At 35.9% G+C, this 26,015-nt stretch overlaps 2 protein-coding genes across 2 annotated transcripts in view; one reads left to right on the top strand and one right to left on the bottom strand.

Annotated features, from left to right (window-relative positions):
- The window catches only part of LOC132161255 (heparan sulfate 2-O-sulfotransferase 1), an 82,526-nt gene extending 77,644 nt beyond the window's left edge, over window positions 1-4,882 (bottom strand). The window contains exon 1 of the mRNA XM_059571192.1: window positions 4,449-4,882. Coding sequence (XP_059427175.1) covers window positions 4,449-4,572 — 124 coding nt within the window. The 5' untranslated portion in view covers window positions 4,573-4,882. The remainder of the gene's footprint in view (window positions 1-4,448) is intronic.
- Window positions 4,883-9,241: 4,359 nt separating this feature from the next.
- Window positions 9,242-23,901, top strand: dzip1l (DAZ interacting zinc finger protein 1-like). The gene is made up of 16 exons (XM_059570206.1): window positions 9,242-9,384; window positions 11,381-11,944; window positions 13,017-13,101; window positions 13,243-13,367; window positions 17,013-17,174; window positions 17,361-17,489; window positions 18,360-18,422; window positions 18,688-18,834; window positions 19,272-19,293; window positions 19,414-19,470; window positions 19,573-19,706; window positions 19,988-20,177; window positions 20,311-20,485; window positions 20,614-20,816; window positions 23,053-23,186; window positions 23,343-23,901. The coding sequence occupies exons 2-16, from the start codon at window positions 11,435-11,437 to the stop codon at window positions 23,487-23,489; spliced, it is 2,283 nt and encodes a 760-aa protein (XP_059426189.1). The 5' UTR covers window positions 9,242-9,384; window positions 11,381-11,434; the 3' UTR covers window positions 23,490-23,901.
- Window positions 23,902-26,015: the final 2,114 nt, after the last annotated feature.

Genomic DNA, 26,015 nt, shown 5'->3' with positions numbered 1-26,015 from the left:
CTTGCGGCTGTGGTTAAATGCACTTGCATTTTTGAATACTTTCATATGAAATTGATATACACACAGTAATGTTTTCAGAGCAGGACAAAACATCTGATATCGAAATAGATCTGTGCATTGGTGTGAATGCAGCCTGTTTAAGCTGCCACCTTCTATGATCTCATCAGTAATAATCAAACGACAATAATGCTGATAAAAAAGAAAACTATTGTGTATGTAAACTTTGACACTTAAAGAACACTTATTTTAAATAAGTAATTGTTTAAAAAAAATAGCCTGCTGTTTATATAATAATAATAAAATAAAAAAGTAAATTTTGCACAAAATAAATTTGATATTAAATTTATATGAAAATGTAGCCATGTGCCATAATATTTAAAACTGAGAATGTGACCCATCGTGATATTGAGTTGATAATGATAATTGTACTTGAATTTAATTGTGAAACAATCGAATCGTGGGCCTCTAATTGAATCGAATACCCATAGATTCCCATCCCTAGTGTGAGCAAACCCTAATTATTCTCATGCATCCCGCACACACGAGTCTCTACTCGCCCATCAAATGCTGTCCCACGCCACACTCTGCTGCGATGGGTCCCGCGATCAGGCAGGTCTCTGATAGGAAGGTGCCTGTTATAATGTTATGATCGAGGCTCTGGACTCTGAGCATAACTTGTTTTTCTATAACTATAACAACTTTTCTATAAAAATGTTAATGTCCTGGCAGTAACAAATAGCTTGTTTTATATTTAATTTATTTACATTAATGTTATAAGTTGAGGTTTAGGCTACAATAAATATTTAAAGTGCACCTATTATGCCTTTTTGACTTTTACCTTTCATGCAGTGTGTCATGTAGCTGTATGTGAGGATAAAATATCTGCAAATTTGTGAATCTGATGGTAAATAAAATAATTGCCTATCAAAAAGAGTCGGCTCGCCTAAACGAGTCGTCAGAAATTTGAATCTTGTTCTGTTATGGCTCTACGTCACAAAGTAACACATTTGCATAATGTCTGCACATGTTCTATGTCACCAACTTGCCCACCCACAAACACAGTAAAATTTCCATGTGATTAACATCACGTTGAGAAGACGCTGTATCCTATGATGTGAGAGTAAATTTGTTTTATCACTTCTTTTAATTACCAGAAACCTGTTAACACTTGACATTTACCACTGAAACGTCCTGCTCAAGTCGTGATTGTGAATCGGTCTCTTGTCAATCAGCCATTTCAACCGATTCATTATCAGACACACAATCGATACTATGAGGTACAATCACTACTATCTTTTCTATGTATTGACAAGTCTCCAGGGCTGTCATTCCATCATGGCAATGGGCGTTTCATCTCTGACACGCGCTGTATGCGTTAGACCAATCCAGAGCCAATCTCTACGGCTCTGGACTAATCACAAAGGACTGCGTCGTCTGACCAATCACAGCAGTGAGGGCTTACGGAAAGGAGGGGTTTAGAGAGACTGATTCTTTGAACTGCTTCACAGGAGTTGTTTATGAATCATTTAGAAATTAGGTGAAATTGGTGTTAGTGAAAATTTGGTGTTTTTTTAACTTGCATGCATGTAAACCTGTTTTAAGAGACTGATAAAATAATATTAGCAACCTTAAAATGATATAATGGGGCACTTTAACTGCTACTATGTAAAACAAACATTACTGTAAAAAGCATCTTATTTGTTTAAAGTGCTTGCAAACCAAATGGTATTACACTTTTGTTCATTTAGCAGTAAGCCTACTTTTAAATGAAAAAAAAATTGTGCACAATACACTACTTTTGAAAGTATTATTAGTTTTGTTCATAATGGGATTAATTGCAGACAATAATATATTTATTTTTTACTTAAATACTTATATACTTACTATATATATATATATATATATATATATATATATATAATTCTGGAAAAATATACAGCATAACCCAGGAGCAGATTAACAATTTAACTTGTAAAAAATTTCCTTTCATGAACAATAACATTAAATTCATCAACAGCTGAAGATATTTAGACTTATGAACTGCATTTGGAGGTTACAGGCAGCAGCTGTGGTTTTTCTCCCCACTTTAAGAAAAGTCCAAATTAAGTATTCAATCATTTCCACAGACCTGTAACTCGACTTCCATCCATCTTTTTAGTTTCAGACTAAATTAATGGACTCATTTCAGCTGTTCTGCTGCACGAATGTGTGGATGCACTTGGACTGCAGAAAACATGTCATGGGTCACTGGAGGATGTGTGTGAAAACACACCATCCAGTTCACTAGGAACATCAGCTGCAGGTGTGTGGCTTATACAGTAAATCAATTATTTTTACACTATTTAGAACAAAAACAGAAGGTTTTGGATATTAAAACAATCCATGCAAGAAACAGTTGCACAGTGAAATAGAAATAGTGGTATAACTCACGCATTTAGGACCACTGAACGAATGGTATAGCTTCCTAAAGATGGCATCTTGATGGTCCTATATTTCGATTATATATTTTAGTTTGCCTCTACTGTAGTTGGTAGAACTTGGTACACAATTTCTTCTGTACATTTTAAGCTACAAAGCATGGTTTCACTTGCCTTCTACTGTATTTTCTAGAAGTCAAAAGCCACACCAAAAGAATGGCAAATATGGGTCATCTCAGATGCGAACCAAACACAAATTTGCTTTACAAAGTTAAAGAATAAGGTTGATGGAACTCCGACTGCATGTCCATGATGCAAATCATGTCGACTCCATATTGAGCTCTTCAAAAACCAACTTTGGAATCTGGACCAACTAGAGGCAATCTTTAGTATGCTATAACATTCATAAACTCAAGACAGGAAAGACGAAATGGAGCACCAATCATCATTTATAGATTTTACTTCAGCTAAAGTCTGTTATTTGTTTAATAATCTCTTACCTGCCTTACACACTAAGCATTATGGCGAGTAAAAATATGTAAAGCTGATTATAAACAAAAGCAGACTGGTGAGTAAAATCGGATCAGTGTAAGAGTTTGATCAAATGTAATTAATAAATACCCTGCTGAGTGCTGAGTTACTGTATCTCTTAATTCATTAGTGTATCTCTGCCAATAAAATAAATTTGCTACAGTTTTTTGTTATAGCCTAAATGAAGAGACAGTTCACACAAAAATAAAAAGTATGCCATTAATTTTCCCCACTGCATTATGCATTTTGAAGAACGTCTTTTCTGATCAATAACAATGAAAACTTTTCTCAAGATGTCAAGCCTCAACAGAATGCATTCAAAATTATAAAAGTTCCCCTCAAGACTCATGCACTAGGCCCCCATTCCTCAAATCTTGCCCTGGAGGTCCAATGCACTGCAGAGTTTAGCTCCAACCCTGATCAAAGTCACCTGCCTGTGATTTTCTAATGATCCCAAAGACATTGATTGGCATTGATTAGCATACTCAGGTGTGTTTGATAAGGGCTAGATCTAAACTGTGCAGGGAAGTGGATCTCGATGTCCAGATTTGAGGAACCTTGCACTAGGCTATATTCCAAGTCTCCTGGAGTCAAAACAAAATTGAAATCATGATTTACTGAAAATCTAGCCATTCACCATTGCTCCAGTACCGTTGTCCAACTGGTGAACAAATAAATCACTGAGACCGATGTTCCTAATCAACCAGACAGCAGGGTAGCCAAATGCACAAAATTAATTTTAAAACTAAACAAAATATGTTGTCTATACATCTATACATAGCTTTACACTCTCAAATACACTTATATTATTATTATTATTAAATAAATGTTTTTTTTAATATTGTGACTCACCTAGCAGCTATTTGGAATGGTTTATGGTATATATAACTGTTTAACAAATTTCTAAAGAACCAAGGACATTGGGTACTGCTGCACACTATTATGGTTTGACTCTATTATAGAGGTGAAGATTACAAATAAAATATCAGTCTGTCCCACACAAACCTATCATATGGCTTGAGATTACATGAAGAATAGTGCATGAGGAGGACTACTTCTTTTATAGCCCTTTCATTGGTGATTCAGCATCCATTTGAGGTTTGACATCTTCACTTGCTATTCAGTGAAAATGCACCACAACAGCATTCTTCACAATTTCTCCTTTGTTTTATTTTGCAGAAGAGCCATATGACGAGTCAATCAAGACTACAGAATCTAATTTTAATTTGTGTGTTAACTATTACTTCAAATAAGTTTAATGCAAATTCGGATGTTTTATAGCACTCTCATTCCTAATGTCTTGTGTTGTGTTGTGTTGTAAAGAAGACAACAGCAGCAGCAGCAGCAGACTGTCTCAAACCCTATGAGCTGCCCACAGCATTCTGTCCATAGACGCGTTCCAATCGATTCTGTTAAGAATCGAACGTGCATGAGGTCCAACAAGGATTTGTAAGGTAGATAGGCAGCTATCTGATGTGTGAGACAGAACCGCAGTCTTACCCAGCTTAGCCCGAGACTCTTCCAGCTTCTGAATCTGGTTCTCAATAAACATCATCGCCACTCCAAACGCCATAACAGCCAGCAGCTGGAACTTGGGTGGCATCATGATCCTCAGGAGCCCCATCAAAGTATCGGATTATTATCTACATGTCATGCCGTAAAACGTGAATGAGAAGCTCGGATAAATCCGTTACTGGAGCAGTAATATCGACTCCGGACAGATGATCTCGATTATGCGCAGAGAACACAATAAAGTTACGGATGTAGTGACTGAATACATCAGTGCAAGCAAGGGCACTTCAGACGCTCATCTGTCTGCATAACATGGTATTCTGTTAAAACCGGGGACAACTGGCTCTTGGGGCTTAGTTGTTGCACATCATCTCAGCTCTGACCATCCACTGCTCTCCTGCGTCACTCAACATTGGGATTGTATTCCTCCGCGGACTCAAATGAAGCGAGTGGGACGGCACGGCGCTTTAAGCGCCATCTATAGGGTCGGAGATTGACACGAGCCGAGTCTCTCCTCTTTGCTCGGCTCAGTGAAAGACTTGGCTCTTGACTGGAATATTAATGAGTTTACGTTACTGGATCTCCTTAGGATTACCACAAGTACACCTTGCCTTATTACTATCCATGAGCTAAATACTGGGCCAAAGTATCTGGCTTAATGTAAAAAAGTCTTAATGTAAAAAAAGGGGGGAAAAAACTTCCAGATACCTTTTTCCACCATACAAAGGCAAAACCTATTCAAATCAAATTATAATTTACAGTGAAAACTGTAAATTGATATTCCCAGAATTCCCAGTGGGACACATTACAATTGAAATATATATATTTTTTTTTTTACAGAATTATTCTGGCAACCACAGCTGGCAGGATTTTTATTTTTTTTACAGAGTTATTTCAAGCTTTTGGGGCATACATTCCTGTAAAACTCATTGACAATTAATACATTTTGTATATTTCACAAATTATAAAACAAAGATTATACAATTTAAAAAGTACTTTATCAGATGCATTATTTCTTCTGTTTATTAGTGGTTCCTAGGGATTTTCTGCTTGACACTTCAAATAACATGTCTTGTGTTATACACCTGATTGATTGATTGCTTGCTTGATTAATTGATTGATTGATTGATTAATTGATTGATTGATCTATATTTCCCCCCTAGATTTTATAAATACACTCTCAAAACCGCATGCCCTGCAAGTAGCCTGCATACAGAATATCTGAAACAAAAGTAGGTCTGTATGATTACTGCAGTTAAATTCAAACTGAAAATCAAAGTGAGAGCTTCGAGAGAAAACAAAACAACATTCATAATATATAAAGAATGAAATACTCTTGCTAAATAAAACCTTGTAACATACCCAACTGAGAACTGTAATTATAAAAAACAATTCTGGAGAACTCAACCAAATATTTTAGGCATCTGACTCATATTTGCACTTGTAATTGCAGAGGGTCCATGGGAATTATGTATAGATGTATAGAAGACCACCTGTATTTTGTATCTGTGCCAAGTGTTGCCAACACACAGCATGTATAGAGGCATGGAGGAAATTGACAGCAATCAAATCATCTGGATTTGGCTTCTGCTTAAAATAACTCCTCTTACCGTCTTTCACACAGCAGGAGTAGAGCCATATCATGTACTGTATGTACAGTATGACTGTCACTTTCCTGTAGCCATATAGTATATACTGCACAAACTACAGTATATGATGCATATTGGAGGTACATATTGAAGCAGATTGCTGCACCTGTATGTCCAGACTGTGATGTATTTTAGAAAAAAAAAAACATATAAAGTTCCATATAAAGGTGCATATATAAGCTATGATTCTCAAAAGTAACTTGCAGTTAAACAGTGTTCAGTGAATCTGTCAAGTTCATTGGACCATGCTTTCATAAACTGAAGGCTCATTCAGTACATCATTCAAGTGCTCTGCATCCTTTGTGTCTTAGATCAATGTTAGAAGATAACAAAGAGAGCCAGTATGTCTCAAACAGAAAGAAGTGTTTGTCACTGCTTCAGACTTTCCAGTGACGCAATCAGATGAATATAGATTTTTCTTCTATGTATGGGGTAAATGATCAGTCTCTGTTGAAAGAAGCATTTTTGAGCATTACTTACTGTGTGAAACTATGAAAAGCGGGCAGCTCCTTGAACCTCTCTTAATCCACCACAACCCGCTGTTTCCAAAAAAATCAATAGCGCTTCCCTCAGTGCTCAGAGCTGATAAGAACAGCTTCTGAATTACTGAAAGTTATTTTAAAAAATTTGGCATTTTTTATTCATTTTCATTGGACAATGAAAGGCAAATGTTTTCTCATTTATACAAAGAAAGTTTATTATGGTTTTATTTTAGCCATGTCTGGTTTATATTGCATTTTTCTTTTTCATTAAAATCTGCTTAGTGGTCCTATAAGCAGTTTTACAGTTTTTCCAATCTTTCTTTTTTACCTGCTTACAGATTAACTGAAAAGATAAGACTCTTGGCCTTCAAGATGACAGAGTATGCAAAATGATTAAAAATCACATTTGTTGCACTTCAACCAGTGATTTATTTGTATAAGCAATTATTACACAGTTTCATAATAAAACAGATTTACTTAATAAAAAGTATGAGCATTCATTGTATTATAATTTAGCTCATTTGTGTTCTGTTCATGTTAAATGTTTTTGTTTTTAAGATTAGAATAAACTTTCAACAAATTGTTCATTATGCAGACACTTAGGGGCTAATACTTAGCAAAGTCTACATCAGTTGATAGAAAAAAAAAATGTTAACCAAGCAATATATTAATTAACTTCAGCATTCAGAAATAACCAGTGAAGGGCGAAACCTCCTTTCATCCAGGTAATGTCTTATGAAAGTAAATAAATGGACTATTTTTTATTTATTTGTGGATTAGTTGCTTTTGATAAAGAAGACACTGCACACTGAGTGTGAGCTGTTTCTTTAGACGACCATATTCTGTACATTCAAGGGTTTCTTCAGTATTCTTTAACTGTGCACTGGAAGTATCAGCCAATACAATACAAGGTCAATACATTCTCATGAGATTATTTGTGATCCATGGCTCACTGTCATGTTATATTGTTAAGCTGTAACCGACTTAAAGTATTATGTGCTATTTTTATTATATATATATATATATATATATATATTGTTTTTTGTTTTTTTCTTCTCTCGTGAGATAAATTATATTGTCTTTCATTCACTATGGGAAATTGCATGTCTGCAGTAAAATAAGCAGTAAAAAGGCATTACTCACAGAGAAAGGAGTAAAACTATAAGGCACAAAGGAGGCAACCTTAAAAGGATTACAACACTAATCAGCAGTAAGGCATCTGTTAAGGCAGTAAGAATACTCGTATTAGCAGCTAATTAACAATGCATTAATCATGCCCAGACATCCATTATTAACCTATTGTACTATAACTCAAACCTAGTAATTAATAATAAATGCTTTGGCCTAAATGCTGATTTATTAATAGCAGAGAAGTTCAGTATATGGCCTTTTCTATTAAAAGTGTTTTACATAACTAAGAGAGAGCCTGTGGGAAATATGGAGTTTATTTTATTTCAGTTCCATAAGTGATGGAATCACATGACCTCAAGTTCATGCATTACTAATGTTGGCTTGATGTATTATAAGCCTTTTTTAATGCAGTGCAATTACCAGTTACCAGTTTTTTTTTACCCAACATTTATTGCATGAATCTGAATCTTTGTTTTGGTGATAGAATTCACAAGAAATAAATATGACAGCCAGTCACTGCTCAAGAAAATAAGCATTCATGCATTGGACTAAAAAAAAAAACTATAAACCAGTAACTGAAGTAAAGCCCCTTGACAACTTCACCATGTGACAGATACCTTTTCTCAACTTGTATGTGTGCCATCCCTAGTATATTTAACTCTGTGGTCATAGAAAATCAGATCCCAGTTTGATGCGTTGTTGTGAAAAGAAGCCACTACTGTCAGAGAAGCTGTTAGGACTGTGTGAGAACAGAGCTGGGGAGAGAGTCACTTCAGGCAAGTCAAGCACCTCATTAAACAGACAGTGAAGGATGAACTTGCTCCTCAGAAGTGGCCAAAGCAGCCAGGCAGAGAGCATTCAATTAGATTTAAACATCCCTTAAAGTGAATCTGCAAAATACACAGAAATTCATTGATGACTGGCAAGCTAAATTGATTAAGAAAACCTATAAAGCAATGTTTTTCTTTGTCCAATCTTGCACATTCATAAATTTCTGTTTATGACTGTTTTGCTGCTTTCCTCTTTTTTTTAAACCATTAAATTAACAGTATTATACAGGATTTTAAATATCAGTTTATTGCATATTTTGGGAAAGCATGCTGAGACTTAAAATTGTGAAACAGGAAATCGTTGTCATTTTAATTAAAGATAAGTAGTTCGACTATATATATATATATATATATATATATATATATATATATATATATATATATATATTGGCGCCATCATGTGTTCAGTTGCATTGTTGCATGGCAGTTTCCGTATTTATTTGTGGGTTCAACTTTACAATTCAATCTCAATTCGTATTTAATTGAAATAAATTGAATGTAACCTATTTTATTTTTTATTTCTTTTATAGGGAACAAGGGATACAAAAAAATGTTTTACTCTGTACTCTGTTTACTATCACTATATATATAAAGGACGCTGAACATACACAAGCAATCTACACTCTTCCTGAAAACTGCCTCTTCTCTGCTTATCTTCAGTTGTGGCACCTGAGGTCATGAGTCAGTAGTCACTATGGCAACAAGAAACGCTTCTCTCTTAGCCCCGCCCAGCAGCAACAGTTGCCAGCTGTTAACTTCTCCTTTCAGTTTGTAGCTTAAAGCTGTTAACTTATTATTATTTTTCATTTTTATTTTTGTAATCAAGACAAGGGTAAGTGTCTGAAATCTCTTTTTTATATTAACTTTTATGTAGACTACTAGACGTTACTTTTGTGTACAGTAGGTCGCTGGTATCAACCGCTGATCGCAAAAAATAACTGCTTACATAGGTTACTTTTTAATGTAACATATTGGTATCATTTTCCTCCCGAGGTACTGTTATTAACAAGGCTACAGATGGGTCAGTGACGACATTAGATATTATAAATGGGAGCAATCTTTTAAAAATCAGTTAGTGCGTGTAATTAGTTACAACGTCTAACCCATTTTCAGATAGAGATTTAATAACTCTAACGTTAAATAGGCTATGTTAACAAAAAAAGTGCAAATATAATTAGTTTGCACCTTTGTTTGCACACACTGCTAACACATTGTTTTCCAAAACGATTTCAAACTTCAGGGTGATTTATTTTTTATGTAATTTTCTTTTCATTAATATCATTAATTTTTATGTTGTCATAATTTATAAATTTTTAACGTTGAAGAAAACATTAATTTATATATATATATATATATATATATATATATATATATATATATATATATATATATATATATATATATATATATATATATATAATTAATTAATTAATTAATTAATTAATTAAAAAAAATCTAAATATATTCGTGTGAAGTGACGTGACATCAAAGTGGTCCTCTGTGTTTTTGTATGTTTGTTTGTTTTAATTAGTCAATAGACTGCATCTTGCACCACCTTGGTTATACCAAAGTCCTTTTAAGGGTATTCCATAGTCTTTGGTTATACATACTGAGACTGATCTTGTAACCAAAATACGTTATTGCTCAAACATTAGGCCTACATACACACATGCATAATAATTAGACACAATAAGGGGAAAAAATACTTTAATTCCTACTATTAAGAGAAGTGGATGCTGATTCTGGTGGGAATCAGATCATTTAGTTATTTGGTCTCTCAGTCATTAAGACTCTGAGAAAATGTTTATATTATGATGCACAAACTTTGCCTGGTAGACTGTTGAGATTGTGCAGTCAGATTTACAGTTGTGGTTGGTTGTCTAGAAATATGAGAAGTGTGAAATTAGCCAGATAGTGTGACAGGGTTAGTTTGAGTTGCAGAGAGACCGTTTACTGTTGATATGTAAACTCAGTTCAGAGCCCATGGCACTGATTCCTATCAGAACAAGATGAACCCTTACCAAGTGCATTTTCAGGTAAAAATATTTGTTTTTGACTGCTATAAAAAAAAAAAATTCTTTAAGAAACATGAGATCTCGTTAATATTCAAGACTTACTTAACAGATTAAAATTTGGGTCTGTTCTTATGGCTGATGTGAATGCTGGTGTATATTATAGTCTAGCACTGCACAGAAAATAAGATAAGAAATGCAGCTCTTGCTCTCTTTCACACACATTTTATTGTTGACAATTTGGAAAGCTTTTCATTGAAATTACAGTCCTAAAAACAAGAGTGCAAGAGTGGCCGCTGACAATGGCTTTTAGTTGCTGTCATAGAGATGGCCTCTTTGACTTTCACAATATGTTATCTGCCATCTAATTCACGTAATATATTTCCTTCACTTAGCAATTCATTTAGAACGGGGCAACAACAATAAAAAATAATAATGCATAGAAATACATAACTATAGTTTTTATGTATAACACACACTATAATAAATAATAATACTAAATGTAAGAAAATAAAACTAAATTGTCTGCATTTTTTATTTAAAATTGTATACATTGCTATGCATTGTTGGTAGGATATTTTTAAAAGAAGTATTTTGGGCTGACCAAGGCTGCAAAACAGATTTAATCAAAAACACAATAAAACAGTAATACTGTGAAATAGTTTTACAATTTAAAATACATTTTTCTGGTTTAATATATTTTAAAATGTCATTAATTCCTGGATGGCATTGCAGAATTTTCAGAAACAACGTCTTTAGTGACATTTTAGCTATCAAAGCTAAACTAAAAATATTGTGTTTTCTCTCCGCACTCAGCCTCTGTTTCGGAATCACCACATCCATTCACCTCTCTATCTCAAACCTTTCACCATGTTGGGCCAGTTCTCCCCTGGTGAGCCCTACAGTGCTCTCTCCACACCACCCTGGAACCCAGCACACCAGCTTCAGCCCTTCCGCTTCCGCTCACGAACTGAGCCCATAGACTGGAGGCGTCTCTCAGCCCTTGATGTGGAACGTGTTGAGCGAGACATGGATGTTGATATGCTTCAGAATTTCATTACGACCGTAACGTTCTGTGCCGTGGAGGGCGAGAGGTGCCCAAACTGTCGAGGACCTGCTGACCCTTCTTTGATCAAACTGCTTCGTATGTCTCAGCTGAGCACTGAGTACCTGCTGCACTGCCAGGACTTGCTGAGCTCTCAGCTGTCAGGACTGGAGGAGCGTCTGCAGGCGGCACTCTCTCTGGTCCAGCGAGGAGAAGAACAACGAGAAGAACTTGAAAAAAATGTGCAAGAGGCCAAACAGGAGAATCGACGGAGAAAAAAAATGATCGCCACTCAACAGCTCCTCCTGCAGGCCAGTGCTAATAATTATCACAAGGTGCTTTTCTAACAAATGAAGAACTGTTGAAACTCTTTTAAAACCTTAAACTCATAATCATACTGTTCAAACATTTGGGATCTGTATGTTCTGTGTGTGTGTGTGTGTGTGTGTTTGAAGCCTCTTATCCTCACCAAGGCTGCATTTATTTAATCAAATCTATATTAAAAACAGGAATATTGCAAGAAAGTATTACAATTTGATGTATTTTAAAACGTCATTTATTAAGTTATTCCTAGTCTTCAGTGGCAGGTGACGTGATATTATTAAAGTAAAAAAAAAAATAATAATATATATATATATATATATATATATATATATATATATATAATTGGAAATTGTGACTTTCTGAAGGATTCTTTAATGAATAGAGTTCAGTAAAACAGCATTTATTAAAAATAGAAATATTTTAACATTGTACATTTATTTACTGCCACTATTCATAATTGAATGAGTCTGTGCATACTGAAAGCATTAATCCTTTTTTTTTTTAATAAATAAATAAATAAATGAAAAATGTACTGACCCCAAACATTTTAAAAAAGCTGTTTTCTATTTGTTATGTATTTTAAAATGTAATTTATTCCTTCGACGGCAAAGCTAAATTATTCTAGTCTTCAGGTCACGTGATATGATCAATGTTTAAATAATAATAATAATAATAGAAACTGTGACTTTTTGAAGGATTCTTTAATTAATAGAGTTCAATAGAACAGCATTTCTGTGAAATAGAAATATTTTAACATTGTAAATTTCTTCACTGCCACTTTTCATCAAATTAATGTTTCTGTGCATAATGCAAGCATTGATCTTTAAAAAATAAAATAAAATAAATGAAAAATCTTACTGACCCCAAACTTTTGGAATGGAATTGGAATTGGAAATGTGTAATGTGAGCTTTTTGAGTCTGGTAACATAATGTTACATGTAATATTTAATTTAAGAAACATTACTATACTTTCATGATTAAGTATATTGTAAAATTGGAACAGAATGAACTACTGGCTGCTTGGTGACCTTTAGATATCATAAAACCAGTTCTAATATTTTGATGCCTATTTATTCTTGACAGTGCCAGTTCTGTGAAAAATCATTTGTCAACTACTCTTATTTACAAGCACATGTTCAGAGACGACATCCTGAAGTTACAGATGCAGGTTGGTGGAACAAAATTTGTCTGTTTAATACAAGTTTAATACAATTTCAGATTAGGTAGGTGAGCTAGCAGTTCATTTGAATTGCATTGGAAATAATTATCAACAACTGAATATCACTGCTTGTGCATGTGTATGTTTCAGAGAGACAAAAGAAGCGGAAGGTAGAAGAGATGGAAGATAGGATAGAAGAGCTGAAGGAGAAACTGAGATTGACGCAGATGCAGCTACAAGCAGAGAGAGAAACAGAAAGTTTGAGGCGACAACAGGTGAGTTTGTTTAATCAAGATCCAGCATCCTATACAGCTTTACAATTCTTAAATAACCCTGTTTTCTTCTGTATCTATTTCCAGTATTTGATACATAAGGGACAACCAATGGCTAGCTGTGCATTATACGATTCGAAAGCACGACGTGGAGGCGAAGAACCATCAAATCGTTTAATGCACAGTTATCCGTTGATTTTCCCGCTTATGCCATGGTCATTTCCGGCATTCACATATTAAAGATGTTTATAATATTTGCGCTGCAATATTTGACCGGAACGTTAAAAATGACAGTTATTTTCGTCAGTTAGGCTACAACCAGTGATGCGCGGGTTGATCCAAAATGAGCGGGTGCCTGCGGTCACCCACGGTTACGAGTCATCTAAAAATATTTTTTATGATATTCGGGTCGTGGTCGGTCGGATCGTTTGAAATAAAGATGCCAAATAAACCTTTGTAATTTATATAGTACTAGACACAATTTTGAAATACATAGGCCTACACTTTATTGGCTGAATAACTGGCGCGATTATAGAGTGACCACCTGTCCCGCTTTACGTTGTACTGTACAGCAATTTTACCCTTTGTCCCGCCTCACGCAAATTGAGCATCGGTCCCGCTTTTACATTCGACCGTGCCTAATAAAAACACGTATACGTCCATAAGCGTACTGTTAACTTATGTCCAATAGTTCAGAGGAGAGCAATAAAAGTGTTAGTCGATAGGCTGAGTCGTACGTCAATCAAACTGTTGACTGGTGCACGAACGCCTCCTCAACATTTGTCAACAATCTTAAACTGGAGAGCACCCGCGCTGTTCGGTCAGGTTAAGCAGTCATGGCCAGTGTGGCCATGAAAAAGAGAAGATGCATTTTTAATAGTGAATGCACCACAACATACTCTTGGTTAAGACCTGTAGATTGTGAAGCAGAGAGAGCTTTTTGCATTTTATGCAAAAGCAGTTTTTCTGTGGGACATGGTGGAGAATATGACGTGAAGCAACATGGTGCATGTGAGTACCACAGACAAAAAGCACATCATCAAGAAACATGCAAATCAGTGCAATCGTTTTTCAATAAACCAAATGACCCACAGGCTGACAAAGTTTCGGCAGCAGAAGTGACGAGCATTTATCATGCTGTACATCACACACATTCATATCGCTCTACCGACTGCAGTAACAAGTTAGCCCCAGTCATTTTTACAGATCTAATAGCCAAGAAAAAAACTGTAGAAACTTAAAGGTAAAATTTGGAGGATATTTGCAGTAAAATATCCAAAAACCACTAGGCTAGTGTTATATATTTTGTCCAGCTGATTACTAACAATATCTCTAATGTTTTCAACTACTTGTAAATCATGAAAAAAATTCCCATTCTAAGCAGTAACACGGGGCAGTGCAGTCGCCTGTCAATGACGTTAATAACCCTTTGTTACCGCCTTTACTGACGTAGAAACCACATGACAACAGTGTCGTGGACAAATGCGGAAGTAGTGTGTAGCGTCCAGCAATCCACTAGCTTGCTTCAAGCAGTTCCTTATTTATTTCTTCTTGCATGTTTTATGGTGGACTTTGTTACTTATTTATGGAACATAATTACTGTTTACCGTCTGCCGCTAGTTCTGTCGACAAGGACAGCTCCCACGTATGCTATTATAACGATCAACAGGATTAGTATTATGGGGCATACACGCCAAACGCGGGGCATCGCGCCTCTAGACCCGCGCGAGGACGCGTCTGATTTATAGTCTGATCGCGTCTTTGCATTGACTTTGTGTGTAATCTTCTCCCGCAAACCGTTGAACTAGTGTTTGCTGTTTGAATGACTAAAGTTTATGTAGGTGCAGTGTTATTGCATTTGGTTATTTACTGCTTTATTTACCCTGCTTTTTTCATCTGCCAAGTTAAACAGTGTAAATAAATACAGTTTTTATTTACAGAAATATGAATCAATCATTATTGCAAATGATATTGGTAAATTCAAAATAACATTAATTATTATTGATTTGAACACTTGAAACTGTGCTGTTATCACACCATCGAATTGGACAAATATTCTAACATCTATGACTAAAAATTTAGTTGTAAACCTTCCATTACTCGGGTCTAATTCAATATAATAAAATGATGACATCAAACACTACATTTATAAAATATCCGTTGAATCCATGATGGTTGTGCATCTTTTTCTTCCACACTTTTTCCTTCCACTCAACTTTCTGTTAACATGCTAGGATACAGCACTCTGTGAACAGCCAGCTTCTTTGGCAACAAATGTTTGTGGTTTACCCTCCTTGTGAAGGGTGTCAGTGATTTTCTGATTCTGAACAACTGTCAGATCAGAAGTCTTCCCCATGATTGTGTAGCCTAGTGAACCAAACTGAGAGACCATTTTGAAGGTGTTTTGAGTTGATTAGCAGATTGTCATGTAACCATATTCTAATTTGTTGATGAAAATAATCATCACAATTAAAAGAACCAAAGACTTCAACTACTTCAGTCTGTGTGCATTGAATTTATTTATTACACAAGTTTCACAATTTGAGTTGAATTACTGAAATAAATGAACTTTTCCACGACATTCTAATTTATTGAGATGCACCTTTAATTCACACAAGGTCTCTCTCTCTCTCTCTCTCTCTCTCTCTCTCTCTCTCTCTCTCTCTCCCTCTCTCTCTGTGTGTGTGTTTGTGTGTGTGTGTGTCTCTGTCTCACTCTCTTTCTAATAACTTCATTAACAACTGCATTAGTATGCAATCAATGGCTCAAGCTTCCATTACCAACTTTAAAATTATGTTTTAGAACTAGCAAAAGAGGTGTTAGATGAGATGTGGAAGAGCGATTTAAGTACAAAAACCAGACAGATCCCTTTAAATGTATCATCTGGTCGATGTCTTGAGATGTGGTAACTTTAGTGTAAGCGCAATAGTTGACTCAGGGCCATTGAATTATTAGAAAAATAATGCACATTTTTCTAATAATTCAATGGCCCATGGTCAATTATTCCTTACTTAATCAACACCTGCCAGCCAATCAGAATCAAGTATTCAGACAGACCATGGCATAATTGCATTTATTGGGGGAACACAAAAGTTTTGCGAGTGAAACCAAAATAAATTAAAATGAATCATTGTAAATCATTTGAATATAATTTTTCCTTCACCATCTCTAATAATTTTAAGCCCTTAAAGGAATATGTTGATAGGAAAATGAGATGAGAGGAATAATACTATTTCAGTGCTTTTGTGTTCCCTTGAGAAATTTGCATTCAGTTGTTACATCAAAAACGTTTTGCATTCTCCTTGAAACTTTTTTGCTAGCTTGTAAAACTTTTAAATGCAATCACAAAACTGATGATCAAAATAATTTGAAATGGGAAAAAACAACAACAACAAGAAGAACAAAAAAATCAGTTTCAATGTTTTTCCAAGCAAATATAACATTTATTGCAGAAATAAAATAGTTTTATAAGAGAACCTAAATGCAAAGTTTCTAGGGGGAACATAAAAGTTGTGTGAGCAAGTGTAAAAGCATTGAAAGATCTCTTTTTTACATCACAATTTCCCCTTAGATGATGAAGACTCCTTAAACTCCATATGAAATACCAGTTTAAGAGAACATATGTCAATTAACTCAGATGTGTTCCAGGAACAAGAGGAGCAGCGAAGGAGAGAACAGTCAGAGAAGGAAGCACTGGAGAGATGGAAAGAAGAGGAGAGAAGAAAATCTCAGCAGGAAATTGGAGAGCTGAGACAGTTATTTCTCCAGGAGTCTAAAGACATGGCAAGCAAGAGCTCATCCATAGAGGCTGTGAGTATACAATGATTTAAAATGAATAGCCTACTTTAAACTGTCACCAGTAGATGGAGACAGATCCTCTGGTATGTATGTCTGCCAGGAAGCCAAATGGATGAGCTACTGGTGTGTGTTTTGTGTGTGTCATCGTCATAACATTCTGTTTTTTTGTTGTTGATGTTTTTTTTTTTTCATCTATAGAAACTGCTAGTGTTGCAGAACAAAGAGGTGGGTGTACCTAATAATGTCACTTTACAAGAAGAGAGTGACCATGAGAAAGAACTGAGAGAAAACAGAGAGAGAGAGCTAAAAGAGAAAATGGCCAGGAAGGTGAGAGTTGTTTGCTTGTTCACTGAGTCATGCATGAGTCATTAATACAAAGCGCTTTTGAAATGAATGGTTATTAGTTTTATATAAGTAAAAAAAAAAAAAAGTCATCAAAATCATCAAAATACAGCACAGAGATTCCTTCATTTTTTCTTCTGTCGATTATGCGGTTCAGCATCTGTCCAGGGATCTATTTATTCAAACACAAAACTAATAAGTGTGAAATATACATTTTCTGAGAGTTGATTTTGTTCTAACTGCTGGGGGATAGCAGATGTCCATTCTCTTTCTGTGTGGAACAGCTCAATATATAAGATCATAATGTTTGCGACTGTTAAACAAGATTTCAACATCCATTACGGACTCAATGTATGTTTTAGTAGCTAAATTTGGTAACAGCCCTCTACAATGTGACTAAATTTAATTTCCATTCCATTTCCTTGTCAAAATAGTGGATTTCATTTCAAACAACAAAATGCAGTTTTCAGGCTACAAAATAGATCATTCTGAAACAGCTAAATTTCTGGTGTCAAAAATCTGGTCAACAGCTGTGTATTAAATAGGAGATATGTTCTGAATCTGTTGAACTGTTATTGTGCCACATCATGCAGAATTTTTGCCATGTTGCACTATTTGTCACTGAAAACTGATGTAAGGTCAAACTACATTATCATTTTCGGTTGTAAATTTGGTTCTGGGTTCTTAAAGGAATTTATATTAAAAAAAAAAAAAAAAATATATATATATATATATATATATATATATATATATATATATATATATATATATGCATAATATTATGCATATATGATACTTTTTAGTTCACAGAGTGCATGCATTACGTTTCTCAATATATTATTCATGTCCATTTAGAAAAGTGAATGGAAGGAGAAATTTCAGGAAGCACAGAACAGACACCGACAGGAGAAAGAAGAGGCAAGTCTTTGTAGTATTGCACTGTCTGGGCATTATGAGTGTATTTAACATTAAGTTTTTGTTTACGTTAAAAGATGTTTAAAGAAATGTTTGAATTCTAATAAAACAATTATATGATTTTATGATTTCCTGAATTTATTCGAATGCATATATAAATAATTTTAAGATTGCTGCAGATACAGATATTGGCTCTGCTGCACACCCCTACTGCGCAACATGCTGAAACACTCTTATCATGTCTGTGATTTGTATGTGTGTGTTACAGCTGAAGAGTGAGAATGCCAGGCTTGTGAAGTCCTTGTCTGTGGAGAAGAACTCTGGCTCCAGTCTGCAGAAACTTCAGCGGCAGGTTGTCTCTCTCTCTTCTCAGCTGAGCCAGAAGGACAGATTAATCAAATCTCAGGAGGAGAAGGTTGGTTATTTACTCCACAGTAACAAACAGTGGATGAAAAATAGCTATAAAACCATGCTCTTGTCAGAAAATGGTATCCTTGATAGTGAAGTGCCACTAGAGGCATTAAAAAGAATTGCAAAAATAATGTTTACAGAAACCCCATCTCATCTGCTTTGTTTGGACAACCAACTCTAAATCATCAAAATACTAAAGAGTTTATTGCGAGCCATTCTGTAAAAATAAGCACCCATGTTAACACTCTTTGGAGAACATATAAACCTATAGTTATCTTATTAGGCTGTGATGCTATTTTAAGTATTTTAAAATGGCACACTTCACCTTTATCTCATATAATAACATCATTAGATTAACGTGATTGTAGATACTGCTAAATTATCTGCTGATGTCTTGATACTTGAACACTAATCATCTTTCTTATTGATGCTTCACCACAGATTAAAAAGTTGTCAGTCTCAGGTAATGAATTATAGCTGCTATTTATGGATTTACTCATTGCATAATCTAATAAAATATTGTTGCTTTGATTCGAATTTAATGTGGTTTGACACTTTTGTGTCTCTCATTTGGTAGCTCCAGTGGTTTTGCAAAAAGCCCAAGATTCTCCTGAGGATTCAGAGGAGGAAGATGAAGAGAGTGTGTTGTTCAGTAGTTTCTAATCGCAGTGCATACTGTACATAAACACACCAATCATGCTATGGTGTACATTATTAAAACAAAATTTGCATTCACCTTCAGGCATGGAGGAATCAGATGAACCCCAGTGGAAGGTTCTAAAGTTACATAAAGGAAAGTCAGAGCTGATGAAAGCGTCTAGACCCATTCTAGAAGAATCACTGGAGGAGAAACTGGAGAATATGGGACTGTGGAAGGTACAGATTGACTCAAACAAGCATCAATATTAACATTTAAGGCATAAAATACTAAATGAGACAGTATTTTAGGAAACCTGGCATGATTTCAGTTAATCTGTAGGAATGATAGTCTGATCATTGACACACTGTACAATCCAAGCACTAAACTAAAGAACACATCAGTCGCAAAAGAAATGTGCAAAAGAAAAAAAAAGTTAATTTTGGACCGGGGATGCATGGATATATGATGTCATTCAACAAGCATTGCTCTGATGTTGAAGGTGATGATGTTTTGGCAGGGTACCAAGGGTATCTCTAAGCAAACTTTTAAGAGTCTGAGTGCTCTGTTGACTGGTCAGCGGCTGCAGAAATACAGACAGCAGCCAGACCTTCAGAACCAAAGAGACAACCTGGCACGTGAGGTCATCAGGCAAGTGAAAAGCCTACAGAATATCCAGGGGAAATTAACACCCAGCACTTTTAAACAAGGTAAGAAAATGTGTTATTTATCATGCCACCACACTACCCATACTCGCACGTCTAACTTATCTGCTTTCAACGCAGTTCCATTTGGTGCCACTATTCTGAACCAAGATCAGTCATTCTCATATTTTTGTTTTAGGGGGAAAGAAAAAATCAACACTAGTGAAGGAAAAAAGCATCCGATCCAGGGAGGACTCAAAGTCATCCAGTCGGAGGGCCAAGAGCCAGCAGCCACCAGCACTTATTCCAACACCCACCCCACGCTCCAATGCACCTCAGAAACTGACTCCAAAAACACAACAAAAAAAGAATGGGTATACTTTCTTTTAGTTCAGACTATTTAGAGACATATATGAAATAGAAAGTTGAGATATCAAGCTTTTTTAACTATACTTAACATTACCTTATCAGTATGTTTTTAAATGTATATTTTTCATATTAGCACACCACCTTTCAGTTCAGATGAGGATGAGTCAGTTGAGGACAATGCCTATATCACCAGCTCACGGGGCAAGCCTTCCCCTTCTGTGCGCCTTGTCCAATCAGGATCACTGCTGAACCCAACAGCTGAACCTGATTGGACAGACAGTGAACTGTCAGAGGCTTCTGACACACCCAAACTCCCCAAAAGTCCCAATTCACATGGTGAGCAAATGCCAAAGTCCTTTATGTTTATTTATTTGCATTTCTCCATTTGGAATTAGTCTGAATAGTGCTGCAGTGAGGACACATTTTTGTAGGTGAAAAAAACCTGGAAGTTATCATCACCCAGGTGACCTATAACCCACTGAATTATATTGCAGATTATTGCAAACAATAAGCTCTGTGACCAGCAAAAGTTTATCATTCTTACCAAGTTTGTCATGATAATCTTAACAAAAGAACAACTTTTAAGAATTTTGAACCCTAAATATAATCATCAGGCTTGAAAAGCTAAACCTAGACTAGCTTGACTTCAACAACTAAGGCCGGCGACACACTGGATGCGTGGCGCAAGCGTCTCAGCCGCGTGGCGTGTCGGTTTTTAATTCGGCTCCCATGTTAACAGGTTAGAGCTTACAGACCGCCTAGGTGAGACTAGACCGAGCTAGAGACTAGACTAGAGCTTACAGACCGCCTAGGTGAGGAAAACGCGTGCATGCTAGAAATAGAACCGACGCCTATTTTTACCGCGACACGCGCGTGTGTTATATATAATAGGCAAAATATAACAGGAAAATGTGTTTTTATGTCATTTTGTACACAAATACATATGAATTCATGATATTTTGATATTTGAAAGTCTATAGGTTGACATAAATTCAGATATAAATGTAATTTAAAAAATAAATAAATAATTATCGATTTTCAAATATTGCACCTGTCAAACATAATCTATTTAGCCGTCAATACTTTTGACGGTGTGCTTTATCAGTAGGCGTAGGTGTAGGTGTGTAAAAAAAAGTTGATATTGTTGTCATGAAGACAAGAGTCTGGTCTGTCAACTGTCTCCCTCTACAGCAGCAGCGCGCCAGCGCCGCGCCAGGCACGCTTCTGGTGTGTAAAGACACAGAATCCGCCACGCTTCTGGGACGCTTCAGCCACGCGATGCTCACGCCACGCAGCCAGTGTGTCTACGTCAACTTTTTCCAACAACTCGATCATTCAGTCTTTATTTAAAGTGCAGTCCGTAAGTCTGACCTCTTTGTCGCCATCTCTGTTTAAAAACCTGCAATTGCAGTTGTTTGTGGAATTATCTTCCTTGCGTGGGTTGTGCACCGGCACGGCTCCAGCGCGGATGAATCTAATGTTCATAGGAGTATCTGTGGAAGTCATTCACCGCGCCGGTGTGGATATTTACTGTACTTCGCAATCACAGATTCTAGCCTACGTCTTGGAATATATGACCCAAATAGGAATTTTCACTGTATATTGTCGTCTGAACAAGTAACAAGTTTGCCATGTTTGTTCTGACCAACTGAGGAAAAAAGCATTAAAATAATCATGTTACCAATGGTGATTTAATCACATCAAAGCGTGCAAATTATTATTGTTGTTACTTTATTCTCAAATTATTAATGTTAACAACATCAGCATTGCGTGACTATGAGTAAAGTGTGTATTACAGTGTAGATGTTAATTTCTGTACTGTCTAATCTTTAATTGTCATACCATTCAAATGACATATTAAGAAATTATTTTAACCCAAAAAGCAAACTGCTCCCTTCGAACTAGTTGTCTACCACTTCGTTTTAAAACTGGAATAACATGTAACTTCATTCTTGTGTTTCATAAATATATAATCCTTTCTGGATTACAAACCGCCATGAAAATGATACAGTTAATTATTCCAGCTGCTGTGAGAAAAGGCTATAAACGATTCGCCACCTGCATCATCCTCACATGTGATACAGCCTAATAGCCGGAACAACTTCTTTATGTTTACAGATGTGAGGTCATGACATGGTGACATGCTTGAATTTCCCGCTAAAACCTACCCATACCACTCAATTTAGAAAACATTATTATATGCTAACTGTTGTGAATCGTGCTAAAGTAATGGGATCGTTTTGAACACTGGCTGGTTATGTACTTGCTCAATCATTTTTAACCAAAAAGAGTTACAGAATGCAACCATTTCCATTTTCATATTTTCCATTAATGTTTCAGTTAGAATAGTTTGCAAACTCAAACTATTCTATAATACTAACTTGTTTCTGGGTTTTGGTCAAATGTTCATCATCCCTGCAGCACACAAAAAAAAAAAAACAGATTAGACAAATATTTTTGAAATGCCAGCTTTAGAACTAACAAACTTCATGTGGGATGTAGACTTTTTAATATTAAAAGTAGTTTAATCTTACTTTATAAGTCAGTTAACATGAATGTTTTTTGATCGCAGGTTCTGTTGTCCAAACACTGACAAGAAGTTTGGAAAGACAGCTAAGCACACCAATCAAAAAGCCTGTGGGTGGGACTAGAGTTCTGCCCCCATCCAGCCCCTCCCCTCGCCCTGCCATTGTAAAACAGAGAGCGGTAAAAAAACAACAAACAACCACATATTCTCTCATAACTCATATATTCTCAAGTCATTTCCATTGCTGTTAAAATCTTGCAGCAGAAATATAATTTGTTTTTGAACATTGCCTTCAGTATTAGACTGAAAAGCTTTGTAATATACCTGTCTTCCAGCTGTCTGATGAGGAGAGCGACTTGGAGCTGTCCTCCATTGCAGAGCTAACAGCCAACCGTGCAGGAGTACGCAGAAGTTCAGAGGTCGGCGGGACCTCAGGGACCAGTGCATGGAGTTCTGTGGCCAGTAGACCAGGAGCATGGTGAAGTGTGATGTGACTGTCAAATAAAGACATGTTTTCATTCCAAACCCAGAATTTACAAGTTCAGGTACCAAGGAATCATTATTAAAAGCCTTTTTTATGCTTTAGGAAATTTGTAAACCCAAAAATTGTACCCAAGAGAATAAGCCATTACTTGTTTGTGTGCTGTAATATAACCTTCAGGTGTAAGTAGTGCCAAACATAGTCCAGGATACATTTACTTTTAGCAGCCAAGCAGGAAGAAGCACTAATATTTAATGAGCTGTGAGATTTTTATATACAATAATTAAGTAATCATTGGGACAAGTTTGTGATATTTAGAGTATAATTGATATTTGAAATAAATATGAATTTGATATTGAAGACTATGAATTAATCATGAACATGTGAGAGAAATTTGGGGAAATAAATATATACAGTAGTAAGTTAAATGTGCGAGAATTGTGAACAGAATTGTGATTTTTTTTGGTTACAGATTTTCTTTGCCTGATCATGGGCAGAGCTTTATCATATTTTTCACATTAAACAGTTGTAAATTCGACAATTCATTTTCATGAGTTTAAATACATTCATGTTTGTTTCAGCTATAATAATGCCATCAAGCATTATTACTAGCTGACACAAGCATGTACTGATTCTGCACTCATGAAAATTAATTGTCAAGTCATTTCATATTTTAGTTTTGTTTTTTTCTCAACATAATGTTATATAAATAATATAATAATATAATTTGACAAAATATTTAATATCTTTAGTTGTTAAGGAAGCTCTACATGAATGGAGGAAGCAGGCTACTAAATGATAGACAATCACACCAAGAACGATAACATAAAAGATAACTATAATGATAACCATATTATAATCCACACTAATAGACAATAATGTTCTGTTTATTTTCATAAGCATTCTGCAGTTATGTACTCAAGCTCTTTAAAGTCAGATGGATTCTGATTGGCTGTGATGCCTTTATTTTCCATCAGCTGGGAAAAGAGTGATTTCAACAATATCAGTGTCATTATCATTAATGGCTTTGTTGTGTACTTCCCTATTCTCATATAAGTTGAACGATTATTAAAACTATAGTTAGTAGTAACCTTTATAGATTTAATTTGTTTTAAAGCATGTCATGATCGTGCTTATAGCAGTGGTAGAAATAAATTCACTAAAATCAAACAGTAGCTAATGAGAAAGTATTGAGAAAAAGTTTGCTAAACTGTAAATAAAAATAGATTATTGAATTACATTTGACAATAAAATAATATTTTGTTTTCTACGTTAAATGTTCACGCTAATTGCCATTTCTGTAATTGCTTGTGAAAATCTTTTTTCAAAGTAAATCCTACATCAATGTTTTTATTATTCACTTTTTAGTGGTTTGCAACAAGTGAGGTAGCTGTAAGTTCTGACCAAAAATTAAAAGCGACCACGCAGGCTACATTCCCCACAATAGCCTGGCTGCATGTTCTTATCTCTCGGTCAACAGAGTTGGGTTCCTTGCCATTCTTATCAGCACACATTCATCTCAAAATGAGATTAAATGTTGAATAACACCCCTCTCCGTTTCTCACCCGGCAACGAACAACCTGCCTTCCTACCACTCTTTCAGCAGCAGCCTGACGATTGTTTGTCCTATTTTACACCATGACCTGGAATGGCTTGCATCCTCATAAAGAGACATAAAGGTTCCTGGCCTTTAAATTCTGTCTCTGCCTCTGAGCTCTGATAGCCTGAGTAGCTGCAATCATTGTGGACCCTCCATTAGCAAAGTCTCCGAGAAAAGAACCTGAGCCGCGCAGTGTTGGCCAAGATGAAAGACTCTCCAGGGAAAATGGTGACAAATAGGGTGCCATTTACAGCCTTTTACCCATGGTTACTTGGCTTACTTCCTCTGCAACTCTTCCTCACTAACCACTAGATTGATGCCTAATTGCTATTACAGCTCAGCTGCCACTAGAGGGCGCAGTGTGTTGAGAATAAGTCGCTTGTATCACAGCAGGAAACAAATTTGCAGAGCCCTTGATAAGAGTGTTTCTTTTCATTCTCTTTTCATTCTCCGAAGCCCCAAGCGGAAACAGTTTGTTTGTACTTCTCAACAAGCCCTGAGGATTTCACACTGAATGTGGGCCAGTCAAGAAGAGGACAATTAGGATTTTTACCCACATTTCACACTCGAAATAAGTGTTGAAACACTCAATCCACAGTTCCTCACAATCTTCTGTGTCCTTGTTCTTTATCTTCTGTCCATCCCGAAGCTCCATAATGCCAGCGTTGCCGCTTTCAGCCGACAGACGGAGGATTTCAAATCCTTCAAGATGAACGCCTGGGGGCCCCGGCTTCAATGAGCAGCATCTACTAATACACAACACCAAGCAGACGATACAGCATCCAGCGCGGCTCTCGCAGAAAGACCAGTGAATTCAAGTGACATTGAAATAGTTTTTTGTTCTAACAGAGAGGAAACACAGATGCTAGAAACTGATATAGTCCCATCGGTGCTGGATACGGCAGGCTCAAGTTCTCCGAAAAAGGC

Source organism: Carassius carassius, chromosome 17 (assembly GCF_963082965.1).
Source record: "Carassius carassius chromosome 17, fCarCar2.1, whole genome shotgun sequence".
Classification (NCBI taxonomy): Eukaryota; Metazoa; Chordata; class Actinopteri; order Cypriniformes; family Cyprinidae; genus Carassius; species Carassius carassius.
The sequence above is the reverse complement of the archived record's forward strand: the minus strand, read 5'-3'. Positions and strand labels throughout refer to the sequence as shown.